Source organism: Dermacentor albipictus, chromosome 4 (genome assembly GCF_038994185.2).
Source record: "Dermacentor albipictus isolate Rhodes 1998 colony chromosome 4, USDA_Dalb.pri_finalv2, whole genome shotgun sequence".
In the NCBI taxonomy this organism is placed as follows: domain Eukaryota; kingdom Metazoa; phylum Arthropoda; class Arachnida; order Ixodida; family Ixodidae; genus Dermacentor; species Dermacentor albipictus.
In genome coordinates this window covers 171,083,503-171,098,431 of record NC_091824.1, presented here as the reverse complement: position 1 = coordinate 171,098,431, position 14,929 = coordinate 171,083,503, and the positions used below count along the sequence as shown (strand labels likewise).

The following is a 14,929-nucleotide window of genomic DNA, read 5'->3' as shown; positions in this document are numbered from 1 at the left end:
GTGAACATGACTGCCCAGCGCTTGCTGTTTGCAACACCACCTCTCGTTCGGCGAGAGACAATCATCCAGGGACCGAAAACATCGATTCCAACATTCGTGAAAGGAGGATCTGTGCTGATTCGGTCTGCCGGAAGGTCAGCCATCTTCTGGTCGTGAAAGCGCCCTCGCAGCTTCTTGCATGAAATGCATGCTTGCAGCACGGATGAGATGCACCTTTTACCTCCGACGATCCAATACCCAGCAGCTCGTACGGCTCCTTCTGTGAAGTGTCGGCCCTGGTGTTGCACGCATTCATGGTGGTGGCGCACGAGAAGCTTCGCCACATGGTGCCGACCCGGAAATAAGAGAGGGTGTTTCTAATCGTCTGGAAGGTCGCTTCTATTCAAGCGGCCGCCGACGCGGATCAAGCCGTTGGCGTCTAAGAATGGGTCAAGCCTTCGAAGCGAGCTTGTCTTGTGAACCTGCTCTCCTCTCTGGATACAGCATATCTCTTCATAATATGCGTCCTGCTGTACTGCGCGAATGATGACGAGCCTGGCTTTGGAGAGCGCCTCAACGGGAGCTACCTCTCCTTGTGATGCGTTCTTTGCGCGATGGGCAACCTGGATCAGACTTGCTACAGCACGAGTGAGAGATTTCCAGTTCGAGAGTCTATGAAAGCGTTCAGCTCCGAGTCGCTGTCGTCTGTTCACCTCCGTCGCCAGAGTGCAGACTTCAGGGCGTATTTCTTTGTCTTCATCAGGATTTAAGAGGATGAAGCTCGACGACCGTGCTTCCTCTTCTCGTCGTGAGAGAAAATCAGGTCCGGACAACCAGTTCGTGCTCTTAAGCTGTGCTGCTGGAATCGCTCTAGTGGCGTGGTCTGCTGGATTTTCGTCTGTGTGAACGTATTTCCATTGTTCAGGTTGCGTGCTGCTACGTATCCGCTGCACCCTGTTGGCCACATACACGTAGAACCTTCTTGTTTCGTTGTATATGTAACCCAAGACCACTTTGCTATCCGTGTAGAACGTGACCGAGTTCGGCTGGAAGTCCAATTCTCGTAGTATAGAATCGGTCATCTCTACAGCAAGCACTGCTGCACACAACTCAAGCCTTGGGATGGTGTGTTCTGGTTGTGGAGCAAGCTTGGCCTTTCCCATCACAAATCCGACGTGTCTGTTTCCTTGCTTGTCAGTCACGCGTAGGTATGCCACAGCTGCGACGGCCCTTGTGGACGCGTCTGAAAATACATGAATGTCCCTGCTTTCGGCTTCAAGCGTCGAGACTGGCGCATACGTTCTTCGCACGTGAAGGTGCTGTAGTGTCTGAAGAGAGTTCTTCCACTCGTCCCATCTCTGCTTTTTCTCGTCCGAAAGCGGTGTGTCCCAGTCATAACCCTTCGTCACGAGGTCACGGAGAAGGTACTTGCCTTGAACCGTTATTGGAGCCACAAACCCGAGTGGATCGTAAAGGCTGTTGACGGTCGACAGCACTCCTCGCCGCGTATATGGCCTGTCCTGACGAGGAGCCCTGAAGACGAAGCTGTCGTCGCGTATGTCCCACAGTAGACCGAGACTTCTTTGGGTAAGCGACGCGTCTGTGCCGAAGTCGAGGTTCTTCAGTCCCTGGGCGTGGTCCTCTCGAGGAAATGCATTCAGCACATTCTGCCTATTCGAAGCTATTTTGTGCAGCCTTATGTTAGCTGTTGCAAGCATTTTCTGCGTTCTTTGCAGCAGACTAATGGCATCTTCTTCGCTCGGAAGAGACTTAAGCCCATCATCGACGTAGAAATCTCTTTCAACGAACTTCCTGGCATCTTCACCAAATCGTGGGGCAGCTTGTTGGGCAGTCCGTCGAAGGCCATACGTTGAAACAGCTGGCGATGGGCTGTTGCCGAAAACGTGAACCTTCATTCGGCACTCTATGATTTCTCTGGAGATATCGTTGCCCTTAAACCAGAGGAACCTCAGGTAGTTCTGATGGTCCTCGCGAACCATGAAACTGTAGAACATTTGCTGGACGTCTGCTGTAACCGCAACTGGTTCTTGCCGGAAGCGTATCAAAATCCCCACAAGGTTATTCGTCAGGTCAGGGCCGGTCAGGAGAACGTTGTTGAGGGATACCCCTTCATACTGAGCGCTGGAGTCAAACACGACTCGGATTTGATCAGGCTTCTGGGGGTGGTGAACGCCGAATATGGGCAGATACCAACATTCTTCGTCCACGTGAAGTGGTGGAGCTTCCTCCGCATGACCCTTGATGAAGAGCTCGTTCATGAAGTTCACGAAACGTTCCCTTGTTTCAGGATTTTTTCGCAGGGTACGCCGTAGCGAGAGCAGACGAGACAGAGCTTGTTCTCTGTTGTTCGGAAGCCGACTTCTCGGTGTGCGAAAGGGGAGAGGGGCAACCCAATTATTTAATTTGTCTTGGGTGAATTCACTATTCATTATCTTGAGGAATGTCTTGTCTTCCATGGAGAGAGCACGCTGGTTGTCAAGTTCTGTTGTCTCGAAAAGATTCGGGGCCAGGTTGTCATCCAATGTTGCTGCCAATCGTAAATCTTTTGAGACCTTATCCGCAGAGTAGTGAATTGGCGCCTCCCTAACAAAGAAATGTCTTGGGCATGGCTCAAAAAGGGATGGTCGCCCACTGTCCAGCACATGGGTCTTGAACACGTTGACGCTGCCCGTTTTCCGCGTTCGACCAACGCAAACGTCACCGACAATGACCCATCCGAGGTCGAGCTTCTGAGCATACGGCGCGTCGTGGGGTCCGTTGATTGTCTGACGAACCTTGTGAGCTCTTAGGATGTCCCGGCCAAGGAGGAGCAGTATTCCAGCCTCCTCAAGAGGCGGAATGTGATTTGCTACTGACTTCAAGTGCGGGTAGTGCCTTGCAGCGTCAGGTGTCGGAATTTCCTCTCTGTTTTCTGGAATTGCCTTGCACTCGAGGAGAGGTGGAAGAGGAAACTTGACTTCGCCTGACATGCTCTGCACGAAAAAACCATGAGCGACTCTTCCAACCACTTCAGTACTGCCGGAGCAAGTGCGGAGCGTGTATTGCGTAGGCGTCCCCTTCACTCCGAAATCGTTGAGGAGTTCTGGCCTAACCAACGAGCGATTACTCTGGTCGTCAAGAATCGCGTACGCTCTGACTGTTTTCTCAGGCTGAGTCTCATGGGTCACCTCTACGAGGCAGATTTTAGCACACGACTTTGTGCTGCTGCCAGCGTTTGCCACTTCGGTACGCCTAGATGTGACTCTTCTTTCTGAGTCATCTGTCGTACTGTCATCAGACCCACTAGCCCTTGACGGCTCTGAGGTTGGCGGTGCTGGGTGAAGCGCTGTGGCGTGGTCGGTGCTGTCGCATATGAGGCATATCACAACTGCCTGACATTGCCACTGCATGTGGTTCTTGGATGAGCAGCATCGTAGGCAGATCCCTTGCTTCTTTATGAAAGATTGCCGCTCCTCCAAGGTTTTCTCACGGAAGGCGCGACACCTTTCCAAAGGGTGAGGTTTCTTGTGATATGGACACCACCTTTTCAAGTCCTTCGATTGCGGTTGCTGTTCGTAAGCAGTGGCATCTCGATTAATTTTGGCAGAAGCAGGATCCACTTCTGTTTTTCTCGCTGACACAGACGATCTTTGCCGCGTGGTCTTGGTAGCATTGTCTTGCTTCCTCTGATTGAATTCAGACGGCGCATTTTGTGCACGCAAGATGAAACTCGGGTCGTTCCTCATGCTGGCCTGATCTCTAACGAATTTGCTAAAGAAAGAAAAGGGTGGAAATGCAGTGTCGTGATCTTTCTTGTATTTCGACCCCGCCGACATCCAATTTTCTTGAAGTCCAGATGGCAACTTTGAGACAATTTTGTTGACCCCTCTTGCGGTATCCAAATAGCCAAGACCGGCGAGATACGGGTCAGTTTTCGCAGCCTCGAGTTCTAGCAGGAGGTCGCCAAGTTCCTGGAGTCTGGTGTTTTCCCGGTAAGCTATCTTCGGGAAGTCTTCCAGCCGCTTCAGTAGTGCATCCTCAATCGCCTCAGGGCGCCCAAAGACGTCGTCGAGCCGTTTCCACACAACGTTCAAGCCCGTGGAAAAGTCATCCACGTGCACCGATTTCAACCTCCGAGCCTGATTTGACGATTCAGGGCCAAGCCATTTGATGAGAAGGTCTAGCTCTTCTTGGGCAGAAAGACCTAGATCTGTGACGGCACCTTTGAACGATGATTTCCAAGCGCGAAAGTTCTCAGGTCGATCATCAAACTTGATAAGACCGCTTGAAACAAGGTCTTTGCGGCACAGGAATTTGAGGACATCGGCTAGCTCTGAGCTTGAACTGTTGTGTGTCGGGGCGTGCACAAGCGGCTGCGGACCAACTCGTAAGTTCATAGGACGACTCGTAGCTCCAGCATGCTTACAACTTGGGTTGTTAGGGGCAGCATCGTAGTCAGGTGGACGTTCATCAGCTCGCAGACACATCGAATCATTCGCAGCTGTGTTGGCCCTCGGCGACGTGCGAGCATTGTTTACGTCGTCGCTTGAGTTGGTAACGGCCTCCTCAGTAAACACGAGCGCAGAGTTGCGTAGGGCTTGCTGCTCATCGATATAACTCCTAGTCTGCAGCGTTCGGTCCACAGGAGGGAGCGTGCGCATGCGCTCCCCGCCATCCTGCTCCACGGCTGCCTCGAGCGCATTCGCCTGTGCGTTTGCAGCTGCCGCTTCTTTTTCATGCTGCAAAATATCCAATTCAGCCTCAATCCTTGCCTTCTCAATACGCATCGCGGCCTCTCTGCGACCAAACTCTGCTCTGGCCCGGACGGCTTCAGCTCGTGCGCGTCGAAGCGTCGTCACTGGGTTTCTTTCAGGAACCGAACGGAGGGAGCGGGGTCCTTTCTCTCGCGCACAGCTTGGAGTCCGCGGGGGGCCAGTGAAAGAGAAAGCCATAAAAGTAAGGAAGGCTCGCTTCCCTCTTGAAAGAAAAGTCTGGCCGTGCATTCGCGACGCGCACAGAACAGCCATGGAGCGCGTGTTATAAGCTTACTGGCAGCGCACGCTCTTGGACGATTTCAGCATGTCAGGCTCTGTCTCACTTTAGCTGTAAAAGGCTACTGAAAGCACAAAATACAGTCATCATGCTGTTAAAAACATTCGAGCGAACAACACACGAACAAAGAAGGAAATGCATACATCACCATCAACCGCAGCAGACTGCATTATGTCCACTGCAGGGCGAAGGCTTCTCCCTGCGATCTCATATTACCCCTGTCCTGCGCCAACCGATTCCAACTAGCACCCGCGAATTTTATAATTTCATCGCTCCATCTAGTCTTCTGTCGTCCTCGATTGCGTTTCCCTTCTCTTTGTACCCATTCTGTAAACCTAATAGTCCAACGGTTATCTAACCTGCGCATTACATGACCTACCCTCCTCCATTTTTTTCTCTTGATGTCAATTAGAATAATCGTCTATACCCGTTTGCTCCCTGATCCAAGCCACTCTCTTTCTGACTCTTAACGCTATGCTTAGCAATCTTCGTTCCATCACTCTTTGCGCGGTCCTTAACTTGTTCTCAAGCTCCTTTGTGAGTCTGCAAGTCTCTGCCCCACATGTCAGCACTGGTAAAATGCACTGATTGTACACCTTAATTTTCAATGATAATGTAAACTTCCAGTCAGGAGCTGACAACGTCTGCCGTATGCGATCCAACCCATTTTTATCCTTCTATGAATTTCCTTCTCATGATCAGGGTACCCTGTGATTAATTGACCTAGGTAAACGTACTCTTTCACAGACTCTAGGGGCTTACTGGAAATCTTGAACTGTTTTTCCCTTGCCCGGCTATTCATCATTATCTTTGTCTAGTACGTAGTACATACATACATTGTACATATATATAGTTTCCCTTTTTGCTTGCTTCCGTAGTTCGCGCTAATGTTTAATACAACTTGGATTACCAGCTCGCCGGAATGTTGCACTTGTGACATTCATTACGCTGATCTGGGTGATCATCTTAATCCAACACCAACGCGCAACCACACTTTTACGTTGCTCATTCATTCGTGTCTCATTTACGAATTCCTTGTGTTGTAACGCATGGAGGCGAGGTACAGCCAGAACTTACAAAGTGTCGTCGCACACAACTAAGCATCTGCCTTCGTCAAGAAAAACCGAACCGTTCACCATTTTTCTTACTCAGATAAATTTTGCCAGGAAGCATGCTATACTAGCTGCCACTTGGAAGAGTCACCAAAAAAAAACAAGAAAGGAAATGACCGTGATTTTCATGACACTTCAACCAGGTTTTTGTACCAGCAAAATCTTCCTAATACCATCAAAATCTTGGCCAATCCCCCGCAGTGGGTACGCGCCATCGAAGAAGGAAACCCAATCCAATCCAATCCTCGTGTCCGCGCTCGAGCGACGCGCCCTGACAAAGACGAAGGCGGGTTCCTTTGTCGGGGCCGGATTCAAGCTGAAACCGCGGCTTGCGTTTGGTGAGGTCTGTATTTACGTCGTAGATTTTATCCTCCGGTGTGCGCTTTTTTTTTTCTCTCCTCAGTCAGCGTTGCTCGTATACCTCGCAGCTTATCCGCGGAGTGAATCATCCCAGCTTCTATGCGCGCACGTCAGCATGTCCATGCTGAAGCAGCTACACGAAGGCTTGCCCTCATTTTATTGTTATTTTATTTTTCCTTCGAACTTTCGCGACCACGAAAAACAATGATTGAAATTAAACCGGGATAAATGAGACGAGATATATTCTGCATTTGCACGTACGTAGTTCTACACTGCTCTTTCAGGCCTATCAGAGTTCCGTTATTTCGTGAGCGCTGACAAGGAAGAAAAGACCGCTGAATTATCTCATTTCTAAAAAAAAACTGTGTATGCTTGTTAAGGATGGTGTGAGCGACGCCAGTGTTGGAACTAAAACACTTGAGTGTAGCAACAGAAGTTCGGGCGCACTGGCGTTTCACCTCAGCTTCGACCGCGTCCCTGCAGAACAGGCTGCACCCGGCCCGGCCCGCGGTGCCGTGCCGAGCGGAATCGCCGCGCGACGTCCATTCGCCATGCAAGCACTGCGTTCGCGCATTCGCTAAACTTTGCCATACTGTGAAATTCCATTATTGCGACGCGCCAGTTCTCCCTGGCAACTGTCTACGGCATTCCACATAAAGTCCTGTTTGATATCAACGCGCTCCTGTCGCTGCGTGCTGGTGTATATACAAGAAAGCTTCGTTATTCATGACTTAAGCGAAGCAGGAGTATTTCAGCGATCCAAAATTGTTTAAAGCAGTCATCACGCCTTCATTTTACGCGAGCATCTGGTGCGTAACAAAACCAATAGGCATATTTCTGCGTTCACAGAATATTATACTTAGTGGTGCTAGAGCTTTATCCAGGCACAGGATTCTTTCTTGTTGTCGGCAGTGACAATGCTGGAGAATAGAAGAGAAAACATGAAAATGCCCGCTAGAACTTATACAAACTTCAGGCCCAAATGTTTGAAGCTGCTTGTATCAAAATAATGTCGAGCGGCATAAAGCTTGTGAATAATGCCAACATATGATAAACATTATATTTTCGTCAGTCTCCTTCTTTTTCTTTCTTTTCCTTTTTTTTCTTTTTGTCGTGCGTCTTTTCTTTGTTTAGCAAATGGTGTAGGTGGGAGAGGGGACACCGTAAAAAAACAAGTTCAACGGCCTCTCACCCATGTCACGTAGCAAAAGCTGTTATTTTCTGTGGTAGCCCCTCTCTCCCCCTCTCTTTCCATCTTGCCAGTTTTTTCGCCCGGCACATTTCTTTCGGTAGGATCACGTTCGACGTATTCGAAATTCCCAATCGTCCCACATATGCCTCTGCGATTCGGTCAGTGTTCTCGGAAGTGCGCCTTTAAATGTTAACGGAGGCAACGTTGCAGGCTCTGCCGAAGGCGTCCTTCTTGTCCCAGAGCTCTCGCAACTTCTGTTCTCCCTCCCGTAAAGAAGTAAGAAATATAAAAATGGCCAGTTGTTCCGCCGCCGTCACGTAGGCTCCCACAACGGCTAGCGTGATGGATGCGTCCTGGCAGCATGCTACGTGCTGACAGCCAGGTCTCTCAAAAGGGCGGGGCTGTCGTAAGTCGAGCACCAGGACAGCAGGGTCGAGGCATTGACGGCATTGAACTTGGAGCGCGTCGACTCGAAACGTTGACGGCTGTCGCGAAAAGGGCGACGGGGCTCTTCGATTCACATGCGTCTGTCGCTCCAAGCTCTGTGGACTATAACGCTTGCGACAGCAGCTGGTATCGGCGCCAGCGTTTACATTGAAGCAAAAGTCTATTTCTGTGTCTCGTGCCCCCTTACTCCCTTTTGATGCTCTCTCCTTGCACATCGGCGTGTGCTTGAGATCTGTCTTTGACTCGCACCACTTTGGCACGGGCTTCTTTCAGAAACGCACCAGCCGCAAAGCCGTGGGAGCTCCGCATTCCGTGGGTGGTCGCAAAGATTACGAGGTACTTATAATTTTTCTGAAAATTTTCCAACTGCTTCATTTGTGATTACGTATCAGGTCGTTGTGATGTTCGCTTTGTCATAAGCTATCTTTGTGTTTCAAAATACGACATGTAGTACTTTCACTGCATGTCTGATGTATAAAATGTGGCTTTCAGTCGTACCGAAGTTAGTTTTTTCTTAAAATTCAATTAGGGAGTTTAATGGCCCAAAGTAACGCGGGGACTTTGAAAGACCCACCGTGGTACACCTTCCATCATAGTGGCTATATGGCGTCTCGCTGCTGGGCTCGAAGTCGCGTTTAGGTTTTGGTGCAAGAACGTTCGTGTACTTAGATTTAGGTGCGCGTTAAAATACCTCGTGTGGTCGAAATTAATCCGGAGACCCTATACTACGGCATGCCTCATAATCAGATCGTGGTTTCGGCACTCAAGACCCCAGATTTTATATATTTATTCTTTATATTTCGGCAAGGGAGCACTGTATATTGAAGAACCCCCGATCATTTTCAGCCGGTAGGGTTCTTTATCGGGCACATACGTCGAAGTAATCTCGTGATCATACCCGCGCAATCTCGTGATCCACCGTCAAACGCCATATCCACTAAGCCGCCACAGTGGCTTTTTAGCAAAGCTAGCCATCGTATCTACGAGGCTTGAAGAGCGAAAAAATTGCCGACTTGTACGCCACTACTAATAAGTTGCACATATGTACTCTGAAATTGTAATATCTTCTCGCATCCTTTTTCTTTTACAGCGAAGCTGATAATTGCTAAAACCGCTCGAAACCATAATATGAGTGTTTTCACACTGTCCTAAAAACTAGGTCGTTCACCAAGTTTATATGTGGGGCATATTAGGCGTGCTATATGCATGCAATTTTGGAAGTGCGTAGGTGAATAACGGGCTAAATGGAAATTCGTAACGCTTGCGTTCTCTCTGTTTAGAGGCGATATGTAAAACGCTTACAAACTTCCCCCTCTGAGCTGAGAAAATCAATAATGGTAATAACTTTATGTTTAAAGTACATAGTGGTCGTGTAATGGGTGATCAGCATACAAGGTTTGAAATGTGTTGGTTTTAATTACAACCTTTGCAGCAAATTGCTTCCAAAATCTTTCTAGAGCTTATCGAGCGTATCTTACGAACCACGTAGGAAGTTCACCCAATGTCCGAAAATAATTGAACCGGCTACAAATCTAACATTTTACGTAAGCAAGGGGAATCTTGTGAGCAATGTGTGGGCAAAGTTTAGAAAGCGTCAGGTAAATACTGGTTGTGTAAAAAAAATATTCAGCAAGTACTTCAATGTACTTTACGGCCTTTATCATGTTTCCTAGTGTCCCGAGATAACTCTACTTTACCCAGAGTCCTCATATTAGTGAAAATATGGTCATGTTAAATGTAGTATGTGTCCAAATTTTAACGTTTATGGCGTAAATATGAGCTTTGAAATAATTAGCGAACCTTCCTTTTCTCCCTGTTTGCGTCTTTTATAGCAGGCGCCTGCCGTGCGTGTCCACACTGAACTGAATGGGGGACCTCGTTCATATTTTGTAGCAATAAGGAGCAGGTTATAGTGAGGCAGTGTGTCAACCATGAGGGTTAATCACATATGTTTTTCTGCAAATTATGTGTGCGAGCGCTTCTGAGTATTATAACTGTGTTTTACGAATGGTGAAGAACTTAATCGACTGTCCTAGAATTGTAACTACCGCCGAGATCACATTAAAAAACCAGCGCATTCGCTTGAAATTGGAATGGGATGATGCGCGTATTTTTTCAAGGTCTTCAATCTGATATTGAAGTGGTTATTAGCTGCAGGTGTACGTGAACATTCTTTATCCTTTACTGTGTCCCAGCTAACGTCAGCCAAGCTGTTCAGAGAGGAAGAAAAGAAGGTTTGAGGAACAAGGTGCAAGATGGAATTATAGAACCTACGGTGTTCGTTTCTCAAAGATCTGACGACCGAACACCGCAGGTCTTAAGATCGTATCTTTCCCCACGTTTTCTTTCTTTCTTTTTTTTTGAACAGCTTGGCTAACGTTAGCTCTGCCACCCTATACATTATAAACACGTTGTTGCATAGGCCAAGAAGAGCGTTGTATGCCTAATTTCCTTCAATGGTCCGTCGCCTGCTCCTGATTATTGCATTCGTTTACTCAATTACACAGGGTGCTGAACACAATAGGCCGAGAACAACACATACATGAAGTGTAGTTTCTACTACTTCGTTGTATCATAGCTCTACGTTCTAGGCAATGTCGGTATGTTTACAAGAAGCATAAAACCTGAAGTTATATTAAGCCTCAACGAAATTCGGCTGCCATGTGAGCACAAAAGATACCTTTAACTCAATATTTTACTCATCTGTGTGGCCGGCGCCTGGTCGGTTCTTGCTGCATTTCTCCTCGGGCTTCCATCCAATTTTAGCCTTGTTCACTGTAATAAGTTTTGGGAACGAAACCTAAACACAAAGCGCCTTATCACACAGCACACAAAGCTGCTGTTCTTTGTTTTTTGTTTTTCTACAACTCATAGAACTCTGTTTCCTTGTTCTGTGCTGCAGGGCAGCCGCAATCATGGAGAAAATTAAACAAGCCGAAAAGCTTTCCATTTTCGGACTCAAGGCCTTCAGAACGCACAAGGAGGTACGAAACGAAGGTCGCACATACTGCGTTTAGTTTTCAGACAGCATATTTTGACCAGGCCTGATTGTCGTGCATGGCATGTGGTGATGCAACACAGGCCCCGCAGCAGATCATTTCGCAGAGCCAGGCGGGGTGGCGGAAATTGTAAAGAGGTTTCGTATGGCTTGAAATGACACAAGAGGGCGGATGGCTGGCAGCTGCGTCGCGCCTGATTGAATTTTAGTTAATTGCGAATAATTCTGGTGTGACATCACAGATATTTAGCAATTGAAAGATTCAGCTTTGCATGGTGCGTGAGGGGCCCAAAGTGCATGCACTTCCGTCTCACTTCTAACCGCTCACAACCGTGCAGGTTACTGATTGCGCAGCAACGTGGCAACGACTAGACAAGCCCAGACCACCCGCTTTGATCGAAACTCGCCCATGCTACTTGCTCTTCTCTCTGAAAATAACAAATAACTGGTAAAATCAGCCATCGCTTACCAAGGGCGAAGAATTACTGACGTTTTATATTTATATTATTGAGATAAGCTGTTTGTTTGGACGCAGCAAGGCTTACAGAGAGACGTCATCGAGCCGAAAAGTGTTCATTCCCATCTAGCCGATCGGCGCCACAACATTAGCGTTTGTGATGCGTTGGCTATGCGGAACGCTCTAAAAGCGTGTTCATTGCGTCATTACTCGGTATGTCTACGCTAGTTCTGCGGAGAGGCGACGGGTGTACCGAGGGCCTAACGTATCACGTATCACACAAAGCTAAAAATCTATTATGGCAAAGTCAGGCACGGTAATCCTTGTGTATAATAAGTACGCTGCGTAAGAGATTGAAAACAACAAAGCGAAAACAAAACAAAAAAATGGCTGTGGCTTAGCTAAGGTTAAGCCCAGGATGCGAAGCATACTATAGCCTTTATTTTAGTTGTTGAACCACTGTTTAGCCTGGTGAACTGCTGTTGCTTGGCTATATTTGGTTCGGCTAGACGAAGAAACAACTGATGCAGGCGAGCGCACGAGCTGAGACCCGGCTATGTAGCTACGCGGCCGCAAGCGAGCGCACGAGTTGAGCCTCCGCTTTTGCAGCTGTTATGACGTCATATGGTAGCTACGCGGCCGCGCGCGGCGCAGCAAGGAGGAGCGTGGTTGTGCGGCTAGTATGCTTCGCATAAAACGCAGGTGCTTGCGAGCAGTAACGGAAGCGTCTCCAAGGACGTAGTGACGGAATCACGGTCATGCAGTCAAACGGCGTCGGTCCAACCAACACCATGTTTCAGACCACGGAGACACAACCTGGGCCGACATTTAGAAGTGCGAACGCGATAATCACCTGTCCCCTGTTTCTGCTATGTCATTTGATTCTACAGACTGTCAGTACCTGTGTGACGTCGCCGCTTAAGACACGTAGGCATTGCGATGTATGTGTAGTGTTGATAACGAGATTGTGATAACTATAAAAGCAACTTGTGGAAGGAGATGTCGAGAGGGTTCGGTGGTGATGCTCAAGGCGAGCCGACGCAACTAAAAATAATTTCGCGGTCTCAGGAGAAAAATCATGATTTGATTGTGAGGCACGCCGTAGTGGAGCACTCCAGATTAATTTTGACGAAGTGGGGTTCGTTACGTGCACTCAATGCATGGTACACGAAGGCTTTTGTATTTCGCCCCCACCGTAATGCGCCACGGCCGGCATAGAACCTGCGACCTCATGCTTACAAGCGCAACGCCACAGCGACTCGGTGTACCGCGGTCGGTTGGTGCAATTAGCGCAGCACGCTGAAAACTCGGCGAGTCATGCGAGACAGAGGCGCACTCGGAGGCCGTGGTGAAGACATGCACAGGCCGGACGCGCCGCTTCGACTGGTATGAACTCCATATTAAGTACCAGTATTGCGGACGCCAGATGTCTGGTCTTCGACAGAAATGAGCAGCTAGCGTTAACCACAGATCTGAACTACGCTGAGCGGGGCTTCATCGCGTGCAGCGTGCCTGCGCTTGATGCACCAATTGAACGGTTCACGCATGCTTTTGGACATGGCAGCGGCTGGGCTCCGGTGTTCGAGCGTGAATCGTCGATATGGACATGCTCATTTTTTTTTATTTGCAACAAAACTAACACTTTTGCTACGACATAACCAGTGATTGCGTGTGATGCGTCATGATGCCACAGCGTGTTGGACCAAAGCTGTTCAACTGCGTGTTCTTGGAAGTAAAAATATGGTGGCTGTTTCTGAGAGTTCTTTGATATGCGCGTGTGGACAGCTATGTATTTTCCCGCTACAAGTGGCTTCCATTTCAACCGGGAAAATCTTCACGAGACAGAATACACGGAAGATTACGAATAGTTGAGAAAAGAAGGCAAGAGTGTCTCAGCGCCTTTTCAAACAGCATCATACTTGGACGCATAATTATTATTCGAGTGTATTACATTCAGTACACGAAAAATCGCTCGAACATGCGAGACGCTGTTACAAAGAAAAGTCTGTCGTGCGAACGTGTTTTTATTTTATTTCGTAATAAGTGGCAATTGAGCAAGTTGATGGGAATGTATGCGGACACGAAGACAGGCGTGCAAACGCGCTCACAACGAGACGGACGGCGGAGAATATAGCGCGCCTGTCTTTGCGCACCGTGAAGTGTGCTTATTTTGTGCAAGGTATACCCAGCAACAGAAATACTTAAACAATGGAATATCCACAGATTTTGTGTTTTTTGTTTTGGTCGTGCAGGTGATCCCTCTTGTCGCGATCATCTCAGTGGCCACCATCGGCTGCATGGGGTTCAGCTTGTACACGATGATGAAACCGGATGTACAGTGAGTTCGACATGGAAACGTTAACAGCTTCCGGAAAAGTGTGCTCTTCCTGAGTAGTGTGGTGCATGAGGAGCTGGCCTAGCAAGCTTATCGCAATGTGCCTGTGTTTCATGGTCACGTGATGCCACTGTCGCTACTAAATAAATAACATCGTATGCTAGTACAGAGGAATAGCGTACAATATAGAATTGGCAATACAGAATCAGCCATAGCTATCTAACGTGTATTCAGTAATGCTATTAGTTTCTTTTTTCGAAACGCATGTGAAAACAGAAGAGCAACAAACTAAACTAACCTTTTTATGTTGTGCTAGACAGCTATTGCTAAGTATGCATTGGTCACCGGCAAAGGTGCTTTCAAAGCGCAACCTCATACATTTATTACAGGCATCTATAATTTGTCTTGCCCAGACAAATTATGAACGTGAACAATCAGCGCTTCTATAGTTGCCGGCAGCACGGAACAGGTGTTGAGATACCGTTTTTAGCAAATAATTAATCTTGCACTGAAAGAACTGGAATTACAGACAAGAAAATATATTTTAGTCTTTCATCCACGCGCCGCGCATTTAGTAGTACAACTTCTCGCTGATGAATCTTTCAGCGGTTCAACTATAAATACTGAACTATGCAGGTCAATGGAAATCACCTAATATGAATCACCTAACAAAATCACCTAATAAAGAGATTTTGAAAGGTAGGACTGCATGAAAAAGAATTTTAAAGTGTCCACACGTAGCTTAGAATCTCGGCTTTCGTCCCCTTAGAACAGCGCGTCTCTGAAAGATGCAAAATGTTCTATTTTCTCCTTTCGTTCTTCTCTTTAGAGAAAGAGAGAGAAGGAGCATGCAGTTCTCAAAGCAAGGTCATAAAATTGATAGCGCAAGTGCACAGTATAAACATGTACGCACTAAGAAATGAGTGCCCGCAAATTTCATTTCACACTCTCAAATGTTAGTTTATTTATCCCAATGTTTGCATCCTTTCCGCGAGAA

At 47.8% G+C, this 14,929-nt stretch overlaps 2 protein-coding genes across 2 annotated transcripts in view; one reads left to right on the top strand and one right to left on the bottom strand.

The window, feature by feature from the left end:
- Positions 1–14,929, bottom strand: part of LOC135902447 (cytochrome P450 4V2-like) — a 160,504-nt gene that overhangs the window by 82,299 nt on the left and 63,276 nt on the right. The window lies entirely within an intron of this gene.
- Positions 1–14,929, top strand: part of LOC135902448 (normal mucosa of esophagus-specific gene 1 protein-like) — a 28,533-nt gene that overhangs the window by 5,438 nt on the left and 8,166 nt on the right. The window contains exons 2-4 of the mRNA XM_065432529.2: positions 8,416–8,478; positions 11,045–11,126; positions 13,850–13,935. Of these exons, the coding sequence (XP_065288601.1) occupies positions 11,058–11,126; positions 13,850–13,935 (155 nt within the window). The 5' untranslated portion in view covers positions 8,416–8,478; positions 11,045–11,057. The remainder of the gene's footprint in view (positions 1–8,415; positions 8,479–11,044; positions 11,127–13,849; positions 13,936–14,929) is intronic.